Source organism: Melopsittacus undulatus, chromosome 2, assembly GCF_012275295.1.
Source record: "Melopsittacus undulatus isolate bMelUnd1 chromosome 2, bMelUnd1.mat.Z, whole genome shotgun sequence".
In the NCBI taxonomy this organism is placed as follows: domain Eukaryota; kingdom Metazoa; phylum Chordata; class Aves; order Psittaciformes; family Psittaculidae; genus Melopsittacus; species Melopsittacus undulatus.
This window is the reverse complement of record NC_047528.1, coordinates 9,622,140-9,649,222: the sequence shown is the minus strand read 5'-3', so window position 1 is coordinate 9,649,222 and position 27,083 is coordinate 9,622,140. Positions and strand designations below refer to the sequence as shown.

Genomic DNA, 27,083 nt, shown 5'->3' with positions numbered 1-27,083 from the left:
GCATTTAGTATTAAAGAAATACAAGAGAGAAAAATGGGAAGGATGTAGTAGTAAAAGGAGGAAAGGCAGCAATAAAAAATATGATCTGTATTGCTATTCCAGCAACCACAGAGTTTTCCTGAGCATTAATTATTGTTCACAGCGTTACTCACCAACATCAGGATCCGTGGCTTGGACTCTTGTTAACAAAGCTTTAGTGGCTGTGTTTTCATAGACACAAGCGGTGTAGTGATCAGATGAAAACACTGGTGGGTTATCATTAACATCTTCCAAAATAAGATGAATTTCTGATTGGCAAAACCTGCCACCACCATCTGTGGCTCGGGCAACCAAGTTGTATGCAGGGATTTTCTCTCTGTCGAGAGGGGCCAAGGATTTGAGCTCACCTAAAATTAATTAAAAGCAGCAGCATCATTACTACTGTAGCAGCATTGCTAATTCTTGATAATGTATCTCAAAAATATGCATTTCACAAGAATAAAAAAGAGAAAAAAATAATCAACCTTGCTTATTCCAATGAACGGATTAAAATCATAGAATCATAGAATAGTTAGGGTTGGAAAGGACCTTAAGATCATCTAGTTCCAACCCCCCTGCCATGGGCAACAACACCTCACACTAAACCATATCACCCAAGGCTTGAACACTGCCAGGGATGGAGCATACACAACCTCCCTGGGCAACCCATTCTCACAGCAGTGTTACTTCTCACTCTCTTTACCCAAGTGAGCTGCCAATATGAGCGCACAGATGACAATGGTGGCTTTTGAAAGCCAGCACCTTCACCCATATGAACACCACCATGTTTTTCCAAGACTGTCTTTCAATTACTCTAGAGTCCTAGGCACAGAAATATCCTGAATCTAGTGACAGCAGCCATAATGAACTGAAGTTTTCTAATGCTACTGTTCAAAAATAACATCAACACCCCTCCTCTTCTCCCCACAAAGCAATATCCAACTGGCTCTGAATTCATATAGGTAACTCTAGCATCTCATTTCAAACAAACTTCTTATTCTCATACAGTGACAGGTATTGCAAAAAACATGAATAGCAACAAAAAGCCATCTTATTGAGACTGTGAGAGCTTTACCCCTTATCCAGATAACTGCCAGACTTTGTCATATTGGCAAACAGCCAGTACTAGTTGAAAGAAAAGTTCTGGATTGATTTTGTAAAAGGTGTAATTTCCAGTTAAATACAAAATTTGTTCTTGAAGAAGGAAATACTTCCCCTTCCATACACTGTATAGATCTACAAACACCTCCTTTTTCATCAGTAACACTACAGAAATAGCAGGTCCTGCCTCCTGCTAGTCAGGCGGAGGAGGCATTGCACAGAGAAGGACTTAGTCTATCATTATGGAAAACAAATTCCTAAGAATAACAAGGGGGGGATTTTTATTCAGAGGAAAATTATTTTATTTAGCTTTGCTTCATAACAACCATAAAATCTAGATCTTAGTTGTGATCAGTATATTTTTCCACACCAACTGCCAAATGTGCAAGAACTGTGCCCACAAATTCATTACAGACATCCTTTCTCCTCAAAAATATGTGTACAAAATTAATGTCTTTTTTTTTTTTTTACAGGGTCTAAATACCAATATATATGGACTGAAGTGGAAGAAGTGAAGTCTAAGGTTGGAGGAGAACCATGTGAGCATCTTCCCCTTTTTTGTACCATAAATATTCTAGGACATGCACATGGAGGACAGAGACATGATTCAAGACAGCTTCACCAGGGGCAAATCTTGCCTGAGCAACCTAGTGGCCTTCTATGAGGGAGTGACTACGTCAGTGGACAAGGGAAAAGCTCCAGATGTCATCTATATAGACCCCCAAAACATCCTTCTCTCTAAATTGCAGAGCTACAGATTTGATGTGTGGACTATTCAGTGGATGAGGAACTAGACATGTGGTCACAATCAGAGTAGTGGTCAACAGTTCCATGTCCACATGGAGATCAGTGATGAGTGGTGTCCCTCAGGGGTCCATATTTAGATGAGTACTTTTTAATATCTTCATCAGTGACACAGACAGTGTGATTGAGTGCACCCTGAGCAAACTTGGAGACACCAAGCTGAATGGGACAGTTGACATGCCTGAGAGACAGAATGCCATCCAAAAGGACATGGACAAGCTCGAGAAGTGGGTCTATGTGAACCTCATGAACTTCAACAAGGCCAAGTGCAAGGTCCTGCACCTGGGTTGGGGAAAACCCTGGTACCAATACAGGCTGTGGGATGAGCAGCCCTAACAAGAAAGACTTGGTAGTACTGGTGGATGAAAAGCTGGACATGAGCTGGGAATGTGTAACACAACTCTAGTTCAGGAAACTAGCACCCGCTGATTTTGAGGGATTAAGAAGACTATTCAAAAACGTTCAGTTGTGTTCTTACCATTTTCTGGATCTAATAAAAATTTATTGTTCCCAGGACCATAGAGAGAATAGCGAATTTCACCGTTGGACCCAATGTCAGCATCTTTAGCACTGATTTTAAGAATGACTTTGTTTGATGGAATGTCTTCAGGAAAGAGTGCTGTGTATGCAACCTAGAGACAGAAACAAATGTAAGCCATGCTGTAACAATATTTTATAGTCTTTGCACAACCTTTATTTAAACTCTCCATAGTTCATATTTCTACACAGAAAACAATTTTTCTTTACATAACCCTTTCCTAGAAATTCAAATTACTGTTAAGCTCTGAGGTGTCAAAGCCAATGCCAAATTATGACTACTGAAAGGGCTCGTCTTAGGTGTTAAATGAAGTCTTGTTTTCTGACTTCCATTTGTTTTATCAACATCCATGAAATGGAAACTTTAGTGAGCGTGCTACCAAAGGGAACTGTTTTTATCATCTCACCCAGCAACATCTGAGGGAGATACAGTCTGTGATTCCCCAGAGTGGTGCTTGAAGTGACAGTTGTCTATCAGTGATAATGTAGTGATGGGAATTATATGAGGATATATACACACACATATATATATAAAAGATACTGTGAGCAGTACTGTTAGGGGTTTCATCCTGACTTTCTTCCACACAGACCTTTCTATTGAAGTAATACCAGTTCCTTTCACAGAATAAGCTGTGGTCAGGCCACAGTGCATACACGCTGACAACATAAGAGCAAACTATATTCTGGCTTTTCCACTGGGTCTCTGGCATCTGCCAGGTTTAGGAAGGCTAGACTTAAACTAGATTGCAGACATTTCCACACTTGTTGTGAAAGGAAAGCACATTCCTTCTGCAGGGAAGAGTGGCTACCCACCGCCACTTCTCAATGCTTCATTGTTTCCTAAAGCCAGCTAAGGCCCCTGCAGAAATACTCTTGTGCTAGCTTTATTAGACCATTATATTTCAGTCTTGGCTTTACAGGACTGCTTTATCTTGCACCTCACTCGGGATTCTCCAACTAAGACCTTAAGCACTGAAAATGGGCACCACCTGCAAATACCTGTAAACAGTAGGGACACCCATAGGGAAACTATCACTTTCAATACAGCAGTTGGCTGCTGTGGGTATTGCCAACTCACCTGTTCACAAACTGGACTGTTATCATTAACGTCAGTGACGGTCACTTCCACAGCAGCTTGAGTTACAAAGAGGCCATCCGTGGCGGTGATGTTCAGGTAATAAACATCTTGCTCTTCCCGATCCAGGGGCCTCTTAACGTAAACCTTCCACTCATTCTGAACCAGTCCCAGAGCAAATTTCCCTTTGGGATTCCCTCCTGCAACAAGACAAGCAACATGGAATGGTTTGGTGTCCCATCAGAGCTCCCACCTACTTTAAACATCACAGAGGACCTGAAGTAAGCAGCTGTGATTTGTTTTACAGTGATCGGTGCTTTCAAACTCACAGGCTCAGGAAATCTGTAATAAGATTACGCTCCCTGTGTTTATTGCCCCCTGAACGCCTCATATGAAAGTGAACCAATAACTTTCAGTGGAAAGAAAATCCATTTAGCAGAGCTGAAGATGATCTCTTGTTTAGTTCCCCATAAGGGCAATCAAATTCAAACTGTGAATAATCAATAGTTTCTCTCAGGCTGGTACAATTGTCTTTCCACTTAGTCTCGGGAGAGGATGTAATACACTGTAGCTCTTGTTACCAAGACAATTTCATTAGCTGTTGATTATGCAATCAAGGACTGGAAGTGGGTTCTATTAAGGAATCCTCTAATGAAAGCTTTATCATACAGCTGTGCTGTTCTGCTCATTAAAATTCTAGTTTTAAAAAAAGTTTACACGACACAGGAAGACACATTAGTATTAAATAGTTCTAACAAGAGGTCATCTGAGGAGCAGTTCGAATATAAGCAGTAGAATTAGATCAAATGTATCCGAGAGTGAAAGCTGGTGAAAGGAGTGCAGGAGATGAAGCAGGACAGCTTTATATGTGCTGTAACACTGACACCGAACCTGGCAATGCTGCTTTTCCACATTATTAAATTGCCTGGTGAAAAAGCAGGTTGGAGCAGGGTAAGTTTTGGTCCACATAATCCGAAGGAAAGAAGGAAGCAAGGACATGCTACATGCAGAAGGGTACAATAATCAAGGCGGACACAGTTAATGTTTCTAATAATTCACTCTTTCATCTGAAGTGCTACAGTCCCCTGCCTGATTCATGAAGAGATCACCTTTAATCATCTTTCCCTGAACACAGTCTCAACCCTCTGTCAGAGCAGACAGTAAAATCTTTTAAACCAACATTTAAAGTGGCTTAACCCCAGTAGGCAGCTAAGCCCCACATGGCCGCTTGCTCATTTCCCCTTCCAGAGAGAAGGGGGAGAAAATTGAAATGGAAAGTTGTTGGTTGAGATAAAGTTGGTTTGATGGGTAAAGCAAAAGCCGTGTGTATAAGCAAAGCAAAACAAGAAATTCAAGGCAGGTGTTCAGCCATCTCCAGGAAAGCAGAGCTCCATCACCTGCAAGTTACTTGGGAAAACAAAATGCCCTCACTCCGAACGTCCCTCCCTTCCTTCTTCCCCTGCTTTTATTGCTGCTGATATCCTTTTGGTTAGTTGCAGTCAGCTGTCCTGCCTGTGTCCACTCCCAGCTCCTTGTGCATCCCCAACGTACTCACCAGTGGGGAGGGTGAGCAATAGGAAAGGCCTTGATTCTGTGTAAGCACTGCCTAGCAATAGCTAAAACATCCCCATGGAATTAATGCTGTTTTGGTCACAAACCCAAAACACTGCCCCATGCCAGCTGCTATGAAGGAAATTAGTCCTACCCCAGCCAAAGCCGGTAAAGCCAACTACCCAGTATTCTGTGCCCAGCATCTAACATTACCTTGGTCTGTAAAAACATATCTGCACATTTAATTATTTAGAGCACTATAGTCATAGCAAACTACTGTGCTATAAAAACTGAGGAGAATAAAACATTACACTGCTCCACTGGGTGAACTTTCATTCCAGCTAACCCCATTTCCAGCTCTTTCCCTACTTTATTAAGCTCTCTTGTATTCTCCCATGCAGAAATGCAATCTGAGAATTACTTTCCATATTTCCCATGTTTAAAAATGGTATAAAAATATTAAGGGAATGCTTGTCCTTTCTTGTAACAAGATCAAGAATGTAAGGCATGCTAGTGTACTTTTTGCTTAAAAACTTGTTCAGGGTTCTGACATGTGTCATAGGATCTATCCAAGCTCAATGGAAAGACCAGGTTCTTAAACCTTCTTCTCTAGTACTTGTGTTGAATGTTTGAGTAAATAAGTATTTAAAATTAAATCCAAAGCTGGATTTATTTGAGCTTCCTCTGCTGTCAAGTGATTAGGTGTCACTGTTGCTGCTTTTGCTGTCACAATTCTGTCAGTTCCCAGGGACCTTCTAACCAAAAAAGGCAGAAAAGAACTGAACTTGAAACTGATCTTAAAAACCAAGCAAGAAAGTCTAATTCTTTCTACATCAAAAAACAGAAACGAGGTCACAGGCTAATCTATGCCTTCTTCACTAGCTACCAGTGACAATATGCACTGTTTTCTGTTACTATGAAAACTAAGTCAGTTGAGACAGGCTGTGCAAATTTTTCTTGCAAAGTGTCACCATTTGTGCTATCTGTAGCTGTGTCAAAAAAACACATTATGATTAGTAAGTTTCCGGAAAGTGTTCAGATATGCATTCTAATTATAAAAGACCCTCTAATCATACCAAGCATCAAACTGGTATCTCAAACACAGTTTTATTTTCTGATCACAAAACCAAGCAGATCCAAAATTTCCCACTGATTTCTATGACATTCTGCAATAATCATCAGAGGGTTGGAACTAGATGATCCTGAGGTCCTTTCCAACCCTAACTATTGTATGATTCTATGACTCAGTAAAACCTGGTTTAGTCTGTTGTGTGATAGAAGCATTTCTCCTACAGAGGGTCTTTCATTGTGCTGATGTGCACTACAGGACAGATCTGAATACAGTCCAAGTTAGTGAGAATCTGTCCACTGACTCAAATCTTAATGTGACTTCAAAGAAGGTAGAACCCTTCTGACTGACATTAAATTCTATTCAGTTCAACACCAGCATAAAAAAGCTTAACTCTCTTTTATGAAAGGCTGTAATCTTGTCATAGTGAGTTTAATGTTGTAAACCATTAATATAAATGGTCTTAAATATTCTTGTTTAGCTTCGTGATATCAATCAGTGCTTTCCTGCATATTAGTCCTTTTGTAAAGGGAAATGATTAACTGTCACGAATAACTATGCAGCAATACACTCAAGGTATGGATATCCCATTGCTAAGAAAAGAGGAAAGGTAAAACCTAATTAAAATCAGCTGGTGGCTTTTATAGCTGGCAGTAACACTAGCTTGGAGCAATTTTAAAATCACCATTGCTTTGTTGTTGTTGAATAGCTTTTAAATCATACATAGGAATTTGGGAAACATGTATAAAAAAAGGGTCTTTGGGATCTCTTTTTCCACGCTTTTACTCCACTAGAAAAGGATCAATCTGAATGACCAATAAACCTGTGCTATAAGCAGCAAATGTGTAACTGTTTTACCTGTATGTGTTATTCATTAGTGCTACCTCTCTAATATTTTTTTGCTTCTCAGGACTTGCTGTATCCTTTGTCAATGAAAGACAGAGGTGGAAGTTGTACTATAAAGTGTAAAAGAAATAAGGAGATGTAAACACTAAAATACCATCAAGTTAACAGTCTTAAAAAACCCAGAAAGGCAAAAAAGAATCCACGCTGTGGCCCAAGGAACCATTTTTCTAGCACTTATACGTATGTCCTGACGCAGATCTCATTCTGCAGTGATTAATTAACTTTTTCACTAATATATGTAAGCAGATTCAGTTTCCTAGGGGCATTCTAATTAATTAGTTTTTCGCTCTGAATAATGTAGCTTTTCTAAATGGAAACCTCCTGACTCCATGTATTAATGGATTCTTTAAAATCTTCTGGCAGTTTTCTTATGCTCTGCTTTGAATGTCACAACAGTGAAGTGCTGGCTACAAAAAAAAACACTCCAGTAACTTTTAGAAAGGCTTTGAGGCTAAAAGAGTCAGCATTATCTTTTATCTTTTGTTACTTCAAGTCTAAATAATGCTCTCTCTCCCTCCCTAGTCAGCAAATAGTACAAAGCCAAATCAAGCTCAAGTTTAAGTAAAGAAAGAAAACAGCCAGATACAAATGAAATGCAGAGACACACTGATCCAAAATAAACAAATCCTGACACACATCATTACTAAAGCACACACAGAGGGAATTATAACAGCTAAAAAAGAACTGAAAACTAGAAGCCAACAGTATCAGTTTTCACTGCAATGTCCTGATTCGGGACAGTGAACTGAATATTCACTAACATATTCATTTAGTTTCTCTCTTACATTTATGCATTTATTTAAGTACTTTTAATTCCCAATTTACATTACATAAACCCAGTAGGTTTATCTACTACTCCCAGTTTCAGATGTTGCATGTTTACTGAGCTGCTGAAAGGATAAACCCAATGCTCTAAGCTCTACTATTGTAAAATTGCAGACACTATTTTTCAGCCTACACCACGAGTCCTCCCTAAACACTGAAACATCCATTTCTCCAAAACTCCAGGATTGCAAATATAAAATAAACAAAAACATTGCTTCATTCATACAGGACAATCAATCCAGCGAAAAAACCTACTATGTACAATACCAGTTCTTTCTTCCAAAACACACTATCATCTTCATTGTATTCAGCTGAATCAAGCTTAAACACTATTGTCTGTACCTAGATTTATGTGCCTGATGGAGCCTAATTAAAATCACTGAGGAACACAAAACACTTTATGGTACCAAAGTCTTAGCAACTGACGTTTTTCTGATGGCTTTTCCTAGTTTACCACTCCTAAAGCACAGTAATATGTGGCTGGGTCTAGACTGGCTGAATATGTCAGCAAAACATCAGCAGAGTCCTGGTTTTAGCCAATAAGCCTCAAATGATATAGGCAATGACCTCAAATGAGCCTTCAAAGAAAACTACTGTGCTCCCTAAGTGCATTTGTGTCATCTGCACTTCCTATTAATTTTCTATTAAGATTTATATATAATGCTTTTGCTTTGTGAACATCTGCAGCTGCTATCAAACTATAAATAACAAAGGGTAAGTGCAAATTTCTTCCCCACCACCTATCAAATGCAGATGAAGGTGGATTTGAAAATAGTGACTACTTGGCAATAAACATGGAAACCAATCCTAAACGGAAAGAGTTAAAACCAAAATATATCTACGACTTTCCAAAGTTAACCAGAAGACTGCAATAAATGCATTTCTCAAAAGAATGCAAAGGATTTCAGTGATTATGTCTGACCCAGAATGTTTCTTTCTTTCATCTCCTAAATGATGACTTTTTCCATCTATTTTCTGCGTGCTACTTTTCTCCAGGTGCATTTGCACAAAGCTCTTTTTTATGTATCCACCATAAGAATGATGTCATTCTCGTAATTTATTTTCTTCTCCCTTTTTGTCAGTGTCCTGGTTTTCCTCTGAGTTTATTTATTATATTCACAGAAATTTCTATGGCACAAAATGCCTTCAGAAAGCCACAGCACTTGAATAATCATCTCCCTAATCTAACTCCATGAAATATTCAAGAGCAGTTCCTGAGCTCAACTTCAGGTAACGTGTGAATAGACTATTTTGTTAGTGAAACTATACTTTAATATGTTTTGACATTTTAATCAAAAGAACCTAATTTCTCCTTGTGTCCCCAAATTCAAAGGATATATTCAAAGACAGTGGAATGTCTAAGCTCACACTCTTTAGCAATTGTACAGAAGGCATTAGAGAAAGTTTTGGGCTTTGACATCTAATGCTTTCAGAAACTAAAATACCAGCAAAATATCTGACATATTTGAACTGTGATAGAAATTAAGGTACACAACAACCTATCATTACTGAGACATAGGACAGTTATTATTCAAAAGTCCAGCTTTTGCTAAATTAGCAGCACAGGGATGTGAAGAAAACATGATTATGTAAATAAAAGCACAATTCATTGTAAGAGATGACTGAAAGACTTCAGAATACAGAGAATATTACCTTCAGCTAATGATCATGGTACACCTTGTTACAAATGACAACGGTTTGCATTTCCTGTAGTACTTTCTATTCTGGGATCTCCAACCTCCTTCAAATACTAAAAAATCTCTAGGATGAGGCATTGGCAGCTAATGCACCTTGCCTAAAGCCTCCAAATCCTGTGCTTTATCCACAAGACTATTTTTGTCTCTACTTCTAGTATCCTACAACACATCACACTATAAGCGCATTGTCTTTGCAAACGTTTAAACTGATCCTAGACTTTTAAGTAAACAGTCAAAATGAATTTTGGTTGCTTTGAATGATGCTACTTCTGATCTGTAACACAGGCAATCTATTGCTAACTGGAATATCAGACCTCTCCCTACACACCTTCCCACAGCCATTTCCAATCTGATAGCTAACAAAGGAGTAGGAGCCTTGTTTTCTAGAGCTAAATATATAAACTGTCATCCTATTAGTTGTCATTTTTGCTCATAGTCTGCTTCCTATATGCAGTCTTGTGTAATTCTAATTCCATCCAGTCAGAAAAATGTGAATTTGTCCAATAAACTGGTTATTACTAGGTTGCTAATAGTAGCTCTTGGATTGTGAAGGTTAAAGGCAGTGACAAAACTGTTCCCTAGTAAAATCTATTGGACAATGCAAACTGTAGGTAGAAAAATAACTGCAGCACCCCATCACTCATAACATACACAAAGCCAGCCTGAGTCTAGGAGAAAAGAATGATAATAGATATAGCACAACAGGAAAGAACAATGTTACCACACTTTGACAAATATGTTAGTCATGTAATGAAAATTGTTTTGTGCATGGCACAATGCATGGCAGCTGACCAGTGCCTCTAAAGTGGGTCACTATTTCCATGGCTAAAAATCTGTGCTGATAAGAAATGACATTCCTGGCCCCACTCCTTCCAACGTAAAATTTATTCCTCTCCCTCCCCCCCCCCCAATAATGGTATTTTGGTTGAAAACATTAAGTCATGATAGTTTCTAAGCTGACACATCAATTATGATCGGTTGATGGGTTACACTACACTGCACTGAAGCAAATAATGAATCATTAATCTTGGAAAATAGAGCATGACATAGACAGACACACATTCATGCCCCTTCCCTCTTTTTAGCCTTGCAAGTTGCTGCACATTCCGTCCAAATTAGAAATAGATAAATAAATGAAATACAACAGAGAGATATGCAATTCTCTGATTTATAGTGATAATTTAGCTGAAACCCTGCTAAATGTTCACCTAAAACTGGACACAGGCACAGTTCTTCAGTAAAGCTTGTTTTGTGAAGAAAGCATGCAAGTGGGTTCTTACCTGTAATATGGTAGCTAACCTGCCGGTTGACATCAGATGTGTCTTCATCCCAGGTGCTAAGAACAGCCACGACTTCCCCTGGAGGGTCACTCTCCTTCACTGACCCTCTGTACACATCATGCTCAAAGATGGGTGCATTATCATTTATATCTGTCACAGTAACCGAGACCAAGGTGGTTGATGACAAGGATAAAGCTTCCCCTAGATCTGAGGCCACCACAGCAAAGGTGAAAGCAGGATCCTTTTCATGGTCCAGATCCTTCAAGGTGCTGATCCAGCCACTGTTGCTATCAATGGTGAATGCTTCTGTGATCTTCTCCAGCTCTGATTCCACTGCAAGTGTATAGGTGACCTGCCCATTGGCACTTGAGTCTGCATCAACAGCTTTAACTTGCATGAGTTTTGTTCCTATAGGCATCCCTTCCATTATTATAGCATCATAGCTAGCGGTTTCAAACATGGGCTTGTTGTCATTTACATCCAATACCTTAACCTCCACATCCACAGTCAACACAATGTCTACTCTGTCTAATTGAATGGTGGCTGCAACTTTGAAGTGAAATGCAGAATTTGCCTCATGGTCAAGTCTCTTATCCAGTTTTATGAGCCCTGTGTCGTGTTCTATAATGAAAACCCCATCTCTGTTGTTTTCAGTCAGCTCACCATTAACTGTGCTATACAAAGCACCCTGATTAGGCACCACATGCAGAATGTCAACAGTACTACCTATGAGGGTGTCTTCTGCTATGGTAAAAGAATACTGGGGTTGAGAAAAGGAAGGCAAAATAGTTTCTGGGGGTAAAACATGGATGTAGACAGGAATGAGGGAATGCTTTACAGGAATGCCACCATCAACTGCTTTGACAAAGAATGACAGGACTGTGTTTTTCAGCTGGTTAAAGCTACCCTTGGTGACCATCCATCCATTATCTGGATCTATTTCAAGCAGATCAGCTACTGAAACAGAAGCTTCACTATACAGAGAATAGGTAATTCTGGAATTGGCTCCATCATCTGGATCTACTGCTTGCACTTGGGTCACCAAGTAACCTTTCCCAACATCTGCTTTGACACTTGCTCTGTATTCAACCGTCATAAATTGAGGAGCATTGTCATTCTCATCCACTACTATGACTCTCACAGTACAAAACGTAGTCCTGCCACCTCCATCGAGGGCTCTCAAAAATATACCAATATCACTCTCCAGTATGTTTTCCCGGTCTAACCTCTCAGTTGTCATAATCTGTCCATTGCTATCAACTAAAAATCGGTCCTTGGCAAAGTCGTTTATTATGGAGTAGCTTATCTGGCCATATACACCTGAATCCCCATCTGTTGCCTTCACATGGATTACCTTAGTTCCAGGAGCAGCGTTTTCTCTAACCTCAGCAACATAAACACTCTGTGAAAAGACAGGACTGTAGAGGTTGGCCCCAAGGATCTGTATGTGCACCTGAGCTGTGCTAGTGAACAGCCCATCCGACACAGAGACATTTAAACTGTACATGGGCTCCATTCTCTGTTTGCGATGGTTGGAAAGGGTGATAACGCCACTCTTGCTGTCCATAATAAAACTGGTCCGATCATTTTCCTGATAGGATGCTGTACTCCAGTCTGTCAAAAATCAGAGCTGTCAGCATCAGAGGCTTGGACGCAAGTCACAAAATGACCCCGAGGTGCCAGTTCACTCACATACGATTCATATATTAACTGGTTAAAAACTGGAGGGTTGTCATTCATATCTGTAATTGAGATACTAACAAGAACTTCATTGCTTAGTGGTGGGAACCCATTATCAGTTGCTCGGACTTTCAAGGTGCACTGCTGTATGAGTTCATGATCCAGCATGCGGGCTGTCAGAATTAGGCCACTGCTGCTGTCGATATGGAAATAATCTGTGCTGTTAAAGGTGTCCTGGACTATCTGATACTGCACAATCTTGTTATTGTCAGAGTCAGCATCAATAGCAACAACTTGCAGTACAGGAGTTCCAATCAAAGATGCTTCAGACAAAGTAGCATTATAAGCTGTTTGCTCGAATACTGGAGGATTATCATTAACATCATTAATGATTAAGTCCACAGTGACCTCAGCGCGAGCACCAGTGAGGGCATCACTGGCTCGCACCACCAGCTTGAAGAGAGAATTTGTTTCATAGTCCAGTGGGCTGATGACACTTAGAACTCCAGTATCAAAGTCAATATTAAACTGGTTGTAGGGATCTCCATCGACAATGATATAAATTATACCCTGGCCTTCTGGACTGGTTGCATTTATGCCTAAAATTGGTGTGTGCATTTCTACATCTTCATTCACGGAAGCTGTATAGAAAGGCTTGTCAAATACAGGCATTGCTTTGTTCACAATAGTAATGGGGAGCTCTACCGAAGCGGATAAAGATGGGTTACCTCCATCTTTTGCAAGAATGACAACCACATACTCTATGTTAGACAAATCGGAATTGAAGGCTTCTTTTAAAGTGACACTACCAGATTCTCTATCAATTTCAAAATGTCCATAGTCTTCCTTCAGAAGATATGACACCTCACCATTTTCACCCTTATCTTTATCAATAGCTGTCACTCTGTATATCATGGTACCGGGCTCAGCATCGACTTGCACAGCAGCATAGTATGGAAGCCCTATGAACACTGGAGCATTGTCATTTATGTCCTCAATGTAAACCCTCACCACCACTCGAGCAACACGAAGGTGATCCAGTTCACGGCTTGCTTCCACCACTAGCTCATACAGCTCTTGCTCCTCTCGATCGAAGGGGATGCCAGTTGTCTGAATGACTCCTGAGGTGGACTTTATTCTAAACTTGTTACCTGGGTTTAATATACTGTATTTCAAAGGCTCATTGAGGCGGTTACCAACAGCATTCACCACAGCAACCTTTGTGATATTGGTGCTATTTTCTGAGATAGAAGTGGAATAAAAATTCTGCATGAAATGTAGCCCACTATCCATGGCTTCTTTGACCATTATTGTCACCATAGCAGTGCTGTAAAATTTCCCATCAGATACTCTTGCTATTAGCATATAATGGTCTTTGGAGAGGCTATTGTTTTTGATGGTGAGTATGCCTGTGGTTGAATCAATTAAAAAATGTTCCATATTGCCTTCAATTAGGCTGTACGTTAGTTCAGGAGGGATCTCTGAATCTGGGTCTGTAGCCTTGACTTTGAGAACCTCAACACCAACATACGTGGGCAGGAGCAAGACTGTCTCAAATACAGCCTGGCTGAAGACTGGTGGGTTGTCATTAACATCAGTTACCTCAATGGTCACTTCAACTGGGCTTTCTGCTGTAAGCTGGGGATTCCCACTGTCTCTGACATGCACGTGAAAGTGGAAGTGGGCTATTGTTTCATGATCTAAATTTGCAATTGTTCTGATTGCACCTGTGCTGGAATCTACAGTGAAATACTTCTTTGCAGTAGATTCAACAATCTGGTAGACAAGCAAAGCATTCTGGTTGCTGTCAGCATCAGTGGCACGTATGACGAGGGGACTGTTACTTGCACTCCGGACTATGCTATTCACAGGAGCAGCTTCACTTATGCTGCCCGAATACTGAGAGAAGAGAAAAACTGGAGGGTTATCATTTTCATCCACAATCTGAATGTTCACAGTGGCATTTGATGCCATGCCTGCCATATTTGTTGCTTGTACAATGAGCTGATAGAAAGAAGCACGTTCATAATCAAGGGCCTTTTGACTGGTAATCACTCCAGAATATGGGTTTATAGTGAAGACTCCATCCACATTCCCATCTTTAACCTCATAAACTAACGTGGACTGACTGATTGCAGAAAGAGAGATGACAGAAGTACCGATATCCACATTTTCATTAACCTCTGCTTGGTATTCCTTGAGAGTGAACTTGGGGTGGGAATTATCTGCCATTGTCACAGATATCCGCACAATTGCTGTTGCAGATAGCGGTGGAGAACCTTGATCAGCCACTTTGACTGACAAAACAAACTGTCCCATTGTGGTTAAGTCTGGCTCCTTCAGTAGTGTGATGATCCCTAAAACTGGTTCAATCTTGAATGTGTTTCCTGTGTTTCCTAAAACACAAACATTGGAAACAAATTAGAAATGCAATACGATGTACTTGATGGTATTTTAAACAAGGAGCAATTAGCTGCAATTTGTCAAAGGCAGTTATTAAAAAAAAAAAAAGGACAACAAATCCCCAACACAAAATAATTCTAAAGGCTCTTCCAGCCTTCTTTTCTGAAAATCAAGTAACTCAGCACATGGTATAGGTGTTTAAAACTTCAGAATCTCAGATGCTGCTATCTGTATCTTGATTCTGAATATCAGCATCTGAGCAGCTGCTGCATGTGCATTTCTCCTACTGAAGTGGGAAAAAAACATTCCTAAATTACGGGAATTAGTCAAATACATGTACACCTAAGGCAAAGAAACTAGATCAGAGGCTAACAAGCCAATTACATGACAAATGGTTAACAACTCAGGCTCTTAATTGAAGTGGATATTAAGCAACTGTAGAGAAGATTACAGTAGTTTAAGACTCAAAGAACTGAATGTAAGAAGGTTAAAGTGGCATTTAGAAAAATAAACCAGAGCAAATAGCATAGAACAGAGATTCAAGTATCTTGTGGCACAAGGGTTTATCATATGATCTCTGAGGAGGATGAATGAGATTTAGCAGAAAATGTCATGTGTTTGTTATAACATGAAAGCAGGGATATCACTGAGTGCATAAAGGTGAAAGCAGTGAGATCATGGACCTTCTTTGGGGTCTTTTTTTTTTACAGTCTTTTTGCCAACCTCTTCTTCAGCAAGACAGATACAAAACTTTTGATATGTGTTCTTATCCTGAAAGTAGAGATCACCTTTATTAGGCAATCTGTATTTTGCTAGTTCCTTGTGTGCCTGCGTAATATATAAGATGCTGCATATGTCTACGGCATGTATAAGCATACGGACTCTTTCTCTGAATTTGATTCTAAATACAATCAGCATGTATTGAGTTATAGTGATTCTAATAATTATAATGTGTTCTTGCTACTGTAATTTACATTTTAAAATCTAGAATTGCTTCCAATCTACAGTCAAGCATCCATTCATGACCTGGAGAGAAATATGACTCAGGTAACTATTGATAAACAAGAGATTTCTTCTAATGGTAATTGTTACAGGCGCTGTGCTCTGTACATACCAACTGTGACAATCGTAACTGGAATACCAAATACACGAAAACCTAAATGAAACTATTTTTAAGATATAATTCACTATATGTTGTAAATTCCAGGGCTCGGAGGCTAATTTAAGCTACATACTACTGTACGTAGTTCAGTATACGACTGGTAATGCTTTTCTATTTATATCCATCCTTTCATATCAGTAAAGTTTACTAACTAAAACAAAGACTGTGTTATTCACTGAGGAGCTGACTCTGCCAGAGCTACATCCTCTGATATAGATCATAGTATCTGTCACATTTACAGACACTACAAATGTCGCTGCAGTTATTTTGTCAGCGTATGCTAATGCAGATGGTTTTTAGCCACTGAATGTCTCATGTAAGGCCAGAGCTGGTTCTTCTTTAGGAACTTCTTCTGAAATTACACAAAAGCTACTTTCTTTACCAGCTGTTTCCTTCATGTGTAAGGTGATGTAAGTAATTCCCCTGAATAAGAGGCCTGTGTACAATCTGAATGCTGCAGTTAAAATCAGTATCGTCAATTGCAGGTTTTATGGATTATAGAAAATACAGCAGCAGAAGACTGAATTTTGATGAATCTAGGATTGGAATACATGTGGATATGAGACTGGGGGAATGTGTGGCTCACAGTAAATGGAAGTTTGAAGCCTGACACTGCAGGGAGAGCTCATGATGAAACAGAAAAAGGCTGTAATGGAAGAGAGAGCCTCTAGAAAAGAGAAAAAATGTAGATTAAAAAGGACTATCTAATAGCTAAAGCATCCTTTCTAATCGTCATATTTTCTGTGTGCACCATGTATGATTCTATTAACAGTGTACAGAAGCCATACTTCTAGCATGTCAGGTTGCTCTTTACATTGTGGTGGCACCTATAGATAATTGGGTTGGAGCCTGTAATAGTAAAAGGTGTCAATAAAAAGGTGGGAACAGTCTTGAAAAGTATTCCACCAGGAACCTGATCTGATGTGCTCTGAATCTGTTCTTTAAGGCACAGTGTTGTCCTGCCTAGTCACATGTAAAATTTCCCCTGATCCAAGTTAAAGGCCACTGGAGAATACTGAGAAATAACTGGTAAGACCAAATGCAGTGCATAAGGGAAACATTTTGTAGTGCTAAGGTCTTTACAGGACCACAGGGTGCACAAAAAGTGCACCACTTTTAGATGTAAAACACTTTTAAGCACCTCCTGAGGTGCTTAAGGGACTCTACTTTCCACAGAACATACATGATAATGACAAGAAATTTCTTTAGGTCTTCTGTTAGATTCTATACATATTATATCAACTTAAGGTGTAAGCTCGAAATATAGGAAGTTAAATCAATATGAGATGGTGCAAATATTCTTGTTTCATTACTTATTTTGTCATTTAGCCTGTTTGTAATTGACTTAAACCATCCTCCTGACAAGTCTTTAAAATAATATAGGGATAAATAATGATACTGTAGGACAAAAGCCTAATGCTGGGAAAGGCTTGTGATTTGATTAATATGGAGACAATCTATAGTACATGAGGCTGCAGATTTGTTAACAAAGGTTACAAATTTCTACTTCCTTCTCTTATTTCCAGACATCCTCCTTGTACATATGTTAATGGTTTATCTCAGAGATAATGCTTAACTTCAAATCCATGCATGCCAGAGAAAGTTACACTCATTTGCATGTGTGGCAGAGATAATGCAAATTTCTCATGGCTGTGCTGTTGCACTTGCAGAGGAAAACTTTTCGGTACAGATTATGTGCTGAATGTAAATATCCAGAACTTAACAAAAAAGCAAATTTTCCCTTAGTTTTCCCTCCCTTAGTTTCAAGACACCTCATTCCATTAAAATGCTATGGCTGTTCTGACCAGAGTTTTTAGCATAGCCTTGGCCTTAATCTCTATGTTCCTCTGATTTGAATATTGGCAAAGATGCCAGGACATACCAGCTGTGGTGGCATTTAATTATGGAGGATCCAATGTGTACTAGACTGAAGCCAGCAACCTGAGAAGAAGTCACTGCTGTAGCTTTCAATAACTATCATCTGTGATGGTTCTGAAGCAATGACTTGGAGATAAAAGCCATCTAGCGAATGGGAATGATATTCTATTCTGGTGGGGTTTGAATATAATAGCTTCAAAATAAAAACAGCCAACAGGAAGATTTCTCCTTTGCCCAGCTGCACAGTCTCATTTTCAACCTCTGTCCTAACCTGCTTCAATCGTGTAGATGAGCTCTGCATTTTCTCCTTTGTCTTTGTCCAAAGCTGTGACCTGCAAGACTGCTGATCCAACTGCTGCTGATTCAAACACTGAGGCTTCATACAATGGGCTGGTGAAGTACGGACTATGGTCATTTGAGTCTTCTACATTTATGATGACTCTGGCCAGGTTTCTTCTGTAAGGGAATTCTTGATCTCGGACCTATAGAACAAATGCATAAGACACTTGATATCCATCTAGTGAAAATTCATAAATATATCTTAATACATGCTAAATGGTCATGCCTTTTCCTTGCCATTCCCTGCTTTATAGCAGAGAAAAATAAACCTCGCTCATCATTCCTTCTTTCAAAGAGCAACAAACAATTCTATCCACTGTGATCAGTTGTGTATCAGTCCAGTGCCTGTAGCTGACAACAGACTTATTCATCATTGTGTATGTACTCACCTTTTTGAAGATGATGATACCAATAGTAAACAGAGTAGGAACTACCCCAAGAAGTGCTGAATATTCCCAACAGTGGTATCATTTATCACAGTCCCCTCAATCCCGTACAAAATATCTCAGCACTGCTATACTGATAATCTTGCCAACATGATCCCCAAAAGTTTGGGTCTTGTTTAACAGAACAAAATACCTACTGTATCAGGTAGAGAACAAACCCAAGCATCAGGAAATGACCTCTGCCATCTATTTCTCTCTATGATTCAGTTATATTTATTTCTTAGCCTGCTTGCCAAACACTAGCAGCTTGTTACTCTGCAAGCCAAGAACCCCACTCAGTTTCTGCTCATGGGATCTCACAGCAGCTCTCTGATTTCTAGGGTCCCTGCCCAAAGATCGTCCTATACCTAACACATAATGAACTATTCCTAAAAAAAAGATCTCCTCTGCAGGTGTCTTAAAGTGATTAAATAGTGGATTAGAATGTTTAATGTAACACAGACTCTTTTCTTTATTACCATAATACACAGTCTTCACTTGAAAATACACAGATTTATGTTCTGTAATTTGTCCAGACCAAGCACAAAAGTGATAACTTTTTTTTCTGCATACCCAAATGAAAGCTATTTTGCATATGAAGAGTTTATGTCTGAAATAAGTCCATAAAAGTAAACTCTGAACAACGCTTCTTTCCAGAAAGGCTGTGCCACTCTCTGTGGCCAGAAAGCAGTTATCTCCCTGTGAGTAACTTCTCAAATAACTTTCAGCCTCACTTGAGAAACTCTGAAAATTACCTTGAGTGAGAGCACCAGATGCCAAGAGATTAAATAATTTCCTGCTTGCTCTCCCTTGAGACAGCAAATCACATCATATTCCATACAACGAGGTCACAGTAAGTTTCCCAAAAAAATCCAAATTAAAAATGTAAAATAAACACACAGCAGGACAGGCAAGATGAAATTAATGAGTACTTACTGCACTAAGAGTCCTTTGCTTGTGCAAAGACATAAAGCATGTATGCATCTGAAGTAGCAATGATTGTGTCTGTGCTAGGTGACTATTGCATTCTTACCATGACGTTAAGGATGTGCTTATCTTGAGCTTCGTGGTCTAATCTCTCAGCAGTATAGAGTACCCCAGTGCTGGGATCAATTCTGAATTTCTCATGCTGACTGTATCGATGCTGCTGTGAATAGTGTAGCTCAATTTATGCTTTTCATCTCTGTCTATAGCTTCAATTTGCAGAATTTCAGTATCAGGGAGGATGTCCTCTGAAATGGTGACATCGTAACTTGGGTGAGAGAATTCTGGGCCGTTATCATTGTTATCCAACACTTTTATAAGAACCTACAGTTAATAAAAGAAAAACATTTGAAGTTATTACAGGCTAGTCAAAGTACTGAACAGGCACCTAGAGAAATGTAATTTACTGTAGATGGCTGATGATGTTATGCTGCTGTATAGTGAGACTGAGAAACATAATTTAATATTAAGTGCTTACTGTTCAGATCAAAAGAAATAGGAAGGATATGACTTTGGAGGCAAAAATGTTTCTAATTATAAGACCTCCTCAGACTCTGATGAAGTCCATATTTTCAGTATCTGTAGATTGGAAAACATTCCTACAGGAATGTTATAGGAAAGGTTTTCTCATCCATTGTAACTGCTCTGGTCTAGCAGACTTCTAGAGCTATTATGGGATTTCCTTTTCCCTTCACTATTAATAAGGCCATAAAAGAAACTTTTAATGTTATTTAAATCTGCTTTTTATACAATCAAGATTTGGCTAAATCCTGATTGTTTGCTGCCCAGCATGTTGTGTTTGGACATATTAGCCATGTCAAGTCATGCTAGCAGGGGAGACTTCAGGTTATACTGTGTTATGAACACTGATACTTGAGGAAAGAGCAGGAGACATGCCTTCATAATCATGTAAGCCTACCCTCCATAGATCAATACATACCACCAAGTACAGGTAATCCCAGGGCACTGGTGATTGGGAAGGATTATTTTTATGGTTTCATCCTTGCTTTTCCTTTGCCAGTGATGGCTGTCTTTATTGCCAGCTAATTCTCCTTCCCCTTGAACACCTATTTGCCTCCTTTCTGTTGCAATTTAACAGTAGAACTTCTGCTAAAAATGTGAATGAATGAACAGTGCCATTTGCTTCTATAAAACCTCAGTATTTATCCTTAAAGAAACTTAAAGAGGGGAAGGCAGCAAGGATGCTGCAGTTATTGCCTATTACACTGATTTCAATACACCACAATCTGACCCGGGTAACTAATAAGAATGCCTGTTTTCCAGCCTTTGCTTTCAAAACTTATGTGACTACGCAATATTATGCAATGTGTGGCTCTGATCAGTCTTTGTGTTTTTCACCACTGGAAGAGTCATTCCCTGGAGAAAATTTGCCTTCCAGACTTTGTATACTATGGACTACTTAGGGCAGTGTGGCAGCAAACCCCTTGACAAAACTACATTGTATGTAACGCAAGGAGTTGCCTCTTTTTCAGCACTGGAAACAAAAGTATCCTTTGCAGAATATGCCTGTGAAAGCACACACATAATTTTATACTGAATTAAATGGAACAATCTTTTATTCAAAGACTTTGAAAAGAGTAATATTCCAACGAATGACACCGGAAAGGCCATGCGCAGGACTCTTCCCTCAGCTGAGGATACTTGACCCATCTGCCACAGTATTTTAATTGTTTTTCTATAAAGTACTTGGTTCTTTTTTAACCAAATAGCTTATGACTTTGTATGATCAAGCCCTGTTCACCCATACTTTCTTAAAAGAAGAAAAATGCAGTTATACTTTTACTGTAATATTGCACAAACAGATGTTGGCCTCGGAGAGAAATGAAACTTTAGATTTCCATGATATGTGGAAGTGTTTGCAGAACACATTACCAGAAGGAACATGAGCAATTCTAAGCAGCAGTTGTAATGATCTAGCCTGGGAACTGTTTAAAAGCTGAAATAAAATGCTCTGTAAGTTTAAATGGTGGAGGACTTCAACAGTGCATTCCATACGATTTAATTTTCACCAGATAATGGTACGCCACAGTGAAGCAGGGCAAAGCTTATATGAAGTTATGGTTTAAACTTGGACAGATAGCAATAAAACTGGGAGGAAATATACATTGCTAAACCTGTAATAATGAAGAATAGTTACATAGCTTTTTATATTTTTGTTGTTGATTCACAAAATATAAAGGCATGATTCTGATCTGACTGAGGGGAAAAAAAGCACCAAACCCATAGAAAAGTATGTGAAGAAATGAGTTGTAATATACGAAAGAAAGCCAGAGGAAAAAATGAAAGACTTCAACTCTACTCTAGTGGGACACAGCCAGTGCTGAACCACATCTGTTGGTATAACGAAGATACACTGAAGCAATATGAGTTGTGGGTAATCTGATCACCAGTTTTGATACCCTCAGTCCTTGCCATTGTAACATGGCTGGATTATTTTACTATTTGTTAACACAGACAACAACACAACTTGTTTTACTTTTCATTAGTGGCCTAAAACTTTGGTCATGTATCACTTTAGATAGTCTAATAGAAATCAAAACTTTTCAAATGGATTCAATTGAAAATATCGAGCATGCTTGATTCTGTTGATTCTGCTAGTACAGCACAAACTACCTTGAATACACAAGATGATGTGTGAAGGACAGGCTTGCTCTGTGAATTTAACATTGCTGTGTGTAGGCTCAAGCTATTCTGTAAGAAAACATAAAATATACAGATGCACAACAGTGTGACTTAAAGGTCCTTTACAGTGGTGACATGCTGTTTGTTTGCGTGGCACGTGACTACCCCAGTGCTGGGGTTCACTTCCCATCATATTTAATGTGTTTTGGGATCACTGGCAAATTGGGAAAGCAGAGAAGAGCATAAAGGTTTATCCACAGCAAAGTTTGCACAGTGACTGTGCAAGCCACAGCTCCATGATTTATGCCTTCACTAGACTGCAAAAAATAAGTAAAGTGGGTCTAGATCAGCATCAGAGACCAAGGGTAAGCCATGGGGTTATGGAAATTGTAGTGTGGATTCGCAAAGCAGCATTTCCTCCCACTGAAAAAGGTATAACCTAATGCCCTGAGACACACTCATAGATATGGAGATTTGGTGCTTGGAAGTGGAAGGGATGGAGAGGGGAAAAGATAACAAAATTGAGGACCTCATACACTGTGGCTGTCAGAGGGAACTACGCACTTAAAATTGCTTTGATAGTTTCCAGAAAAGAACTTTTTTATCCCCCTTTTTGAATTCCTTTCACTTCATATCTACTGTAAAACTCTTCAAGTGCCTGTTTAAGTGGCAAGCATCCTCCCCAGAGATGACAGTATTTTAATGATTTGTCAAGTGATCTACATTGAAAATACGCATTATTTATTACATACTCCGCATTTCAACAGCCACTTCCATCTGGAGATGGAAGGCAGTGGGTTAGAGATGCTAATGAATAAAGAGGTCATTATTGATTTACAATTTCTTCTATTAAAGCAGTTAAGCGCATTTCTGATTTTTGTCATCTGTCCCTCAAAATTCCCGAGAGTCAACTGTAATTTTAACATTATGGTCTCTCTTTTAGTAGACGGGGGGTCGATTTTCCTTGCAAGAAAAGAAAGTTAGATTATATATGGGAATACTGATTATATGGAGCTCAGCTAAACCCAGAAGCTATAGGAGAAAATGGAATTCTTCTGCGTTTTTAAAAATTTAACTGTCTTGGGAGCTACTTGAAACAAAATTAGGTAAAATAAAATGGAACTTGAATGCCATTTAAAATACATACTAGTCCTTCAGTCCTTACAACATTTTTGAGGAGTAAATGACTATTATTATTCCCATCCTTTTGCCCAGGAAAACACTCCCTTTCAGCAAGGTTAAATCACTTACCAAAGCCACAGGAGAAATACAGTGGCAAAAGCTGGGGAAGATGTTTTAGGTTTATTTTTGAGCCACCCCTCTTTTATTAGATCACTTAAAATGCCACCTTCCTATGCAGATTTCCTGCTCCAGATGACTGCTAGTAAGGTGTTATTTAAAAAGAGGGGGGCAATTTTTTCCTTTGATGACAGACAAATGTCACGCTGACACAAACACCAGGCTCATAGAAAACCTGATCCTACAAACATATGTAAAATAGAGTAAGCCAATGCCACCAGATCATTAATATGAGGAAAGTTACTCAAATTCATTTAACGGCTGCCAAATTTAAGCATAAAATCTTGGTACTCCTGGCAAATTTCCCACTGACTTCAAAAGGGCCAGCGCTCTGCTTCTTGAAGCCTTAAGCTTTAGCCAGCCTCTAGCACGTCTTTGACCCAAAATGAAGTGCTATTGTATTGAAGCAACTCAAAGACTCACAGTGTATTTGTAATTTAATACTTTCCTCGCATTTACTTCCAAAAGGAAGATATGGCAGGAATGAGCTGTGTTGCATAAATATCCTTTATTACTGTGTAGGTGTCTGTGGTGTTAAGCTGTGACAATGCCCATTGTGTAAAATCAAAGACAGGCTTTAAAAGTTTTCCAACACATCTCCAGAAGGTGATGAATGGGAATGGTTACTATTTGTTCACTGCTAAGTAGGGATTCCTCTTTGCTGAGGACTGTGCAAGGTTACTGACTAAACAACTTTTTATAGACAAACATTAGCTGTAAGTACTTTTTCCACACTCATAAAGCAAACATGCAGCAAAGCAGTCTCTGCCTGGTTATCCTTGAAAGCTCGTATCTTTTCCCGCGCGTCGCAGGCTTCAGAAAGGCAGCCTTGCCTCCTTCTGCTCCCATTATGCAGAGCCTAATTTATAGTCCGAACAAGCGCCTCACTATAAAAGATTTGCTTCTCCCTGCTCACTTCCTATTTCCCACAGTTAAAGGAAATTTTAAATAAGGATTCACGGGCCTCCAAGCTTACAAATTAGGCAAAGTAACACTCAGAGCATTAGCAAAGACTTTGCATTCAAAATGGTAAGCGAAAGGCCTAGAGAAATACAATCAAATCAAAGCAGGACAAAACCTAATGCAGGAAGTCTCTCCAAAGCTGTTTTTAATGTTGCCCATAACAAATACCTTTGGTTTAGGCACTAACTTATTTGAGGGAAAACTGGATAAATGCCAGGAACTGCTTTAGAGACATTTGAAGCTAGAAGAGTCTGCTTGGCTAATTGCTTGGTCTGGGCACAGTGTTGTAGTACAACCTATTAAGAGCCTCAATTGCTTAAACTCAGGTTACGCTTTTGTACAGATTTTGAAAACCTATTTTGATTTAATATTGCTTTCAATAGCATTACCACACAGCTTTATTTGCTACTTCCTGACAGGTTTTTCTCGCATCCCAAACCCCAACCTCACCATAAAAATGCAAACAGTTTCCCTATCCACCTCTGTGGCCTGTTATTTATACTTTACCATGCCCCTTGTGTTATGTTAATATGGGGGGAAAAATTCTCCTTTTCACAGCAAAGCAGTGCTGAGATTGCTGTATGGGACAGAAAAAGAATCAAGGATTGGGTTGCTTCTAGTTTGGAGGAAACATCCAACTGAGCAAACATGAAACTTGAATTTAAATCCCATGTGTTTTGATCATCCTAGAATAATCCACAGTCCAGAACCTATTCTGGCAGGCTCTATGTCTTTTCTACATTTTGGCCATGGTCCTTTAAGAAAAGCTTTTTACCATTCATTTAAAAGAACCACCTGGGGTGTTCTATCTGCTCCTTTTTGTTAAGAAACAACCTCATAAGGAAAAGGTGTTCTTTAAAAGGTGAGACCAAGCTTGGGTATCCTGAAGCTCAAAGCTAAAGGTCAGTCCTGAGCAGAAGAATAAATTAAAGCCCACAGACAGACAGAGAAGGAGTAATGAGCAGTAACTTCTTCAGTCTGCTCTTCCAGCCTGGTTGGCTCCAGCTGAAGGTACTACAAGTGACAAGTATTGATCAACAAAACCTCAGAGGGAACTGCATGTTCCTCTCTGAATGTTCACTCTACTGGGAAATAGTGAGATGAATGCAGTATGTAAAACTGAGGCACCTTTTGCCTTCTAGCTCGGAAACATCAGCCTTCATGTTTTAAAGCACCTTTTTATTGCAGCTAGGATGATGAAAAAGGAGAAAATAACAAGAAGAAAACTGTCTTTTTCATATAATACCATGGCTCCAGGAGTCTGTTCTTAAAACATTAATTATCTGCTAGTACAGCATTCCCAATGGAAGTGAAAAACTATCATCATGTAGATGGTTGCTCCCCAATGTACCCTACTTCTGTGGGTATTTTTTGCTAAACTCAGTAGTATGCACTACAAAGAAATAAGTCCTATTCCTATGTTGTGCTGGCATGTAAAGGATCTGAGTTGTTCAGTTAAAAAAGGAGGCTCTGGGATAAACCTGACTCATGTTCAAGAGAACCTCTTACATTACACAGTCAAAGTTAGTCAAAATTGTGTCATGAGAAGGTATTTAGCTGCCTTTATACTGACTTCTTGCTGGGAGAGTCCTTTTTATGTTCAAACAAGGGCAAAAGATCCTTTCTCAGACTGAAGGGAGGTGGTGGTGGTGGCGAGGAGCAGGGTTCCAACCCTAACTATTCTAGGATTCTATACACAGAAGCCCCGTCTGCTCCCCAGGGCCAACAGCTTGCCTGGCAGCTGTGGGAATCATGTTTCATAAGGATTTAGAGTCAACGTATGCCTTCAGCCTTTAATAAATTACCATGTGGCCTTAGGCAATCATGAGTTAAGCTAAGAGAAAAAAAAGCTAAAGCTCTCCCTAGCTATGCCAGGAGACAGGTTTCCTAGAAGCTTTATACCCACCCTCAAAATACATAAATCAAAGGGGTTAATATTTGTCTTTTGCCTCCTCCATCCCTCCCCATCATGGCTGGGGCTCCACAGGATGGGCAGCATCTCAAGTCCTGCTGCTTTGGTTCTCACTTTGGAGATTCCTTTTCGCACTCCTGATCATGCCCAAACCAAACAGGCTTTCAGTTACAAAGGAATCGTGTTGTTTTATTTGTTTTAAATATTTGTGATGCTTTTCATCACTAATACAACAGACGTAACTCTTACATCACAACAATTTCCTTCCTCCCACAGTAGGATACTGAACCACGTGCATAGTAAGGCACGAAGGAAGTGAGCAGTTTATCAGAGCTTGAGGCATGCAGGAACATTGCTGATGAAACTTCTGCGAATCCGTGCCAGGGATCCTGTTACCAAAGCAAAAAATCTTTGGCATTTTTATGCTTTATTTTACCACCTCCAACTGTGTAGTAGACAAAAGCCCAGGAAGGAATAAAGGGAAACAGGTGGGATGGAATAAAAAACAAGACTGTTACATTTGGCATGTGAA

At 39.4% G+C, this 27,083-nt stretch overlaps 1 protein-coding gene across 1 annotated transcript in view; it reads right to left on the bottom strand.

Annotated features, from left to right (window-relative positions):
* Positions 1 to 27,083, bottom strand: part of FAT3 (FAT atypical cadherin 3) — a 342,653-nt gene that overhangs the window by 69,334 nt on the left and 246,236 nt on the right. The window contains 9 exon segments of the mRNA XM_034073958.1: positions 153 to 386; positions 2,402 to 2,555; positions 3,539 to 3,735; positions 10,864 to 12,451; positions 12,453 to 12,485; positions 12,487 to 14,939; positions 18,258 to 18,468; positions 19,784 to 19,875; positions 19,878 to 20,058. Of these exon segments, the coding sequence (XP_033929849.1) occupies positions 153 to 386; positions 2,402 to 2,555; positions 3,539 to 3,735; positions 10,864 to 12,451; positions 12,453 to 12,485; positions 12,487 to 14,939; positions 18,258 to 18,468; positions 19,784 to 19,875; positions 19,878 to 20,058 (5,143 nt within the window).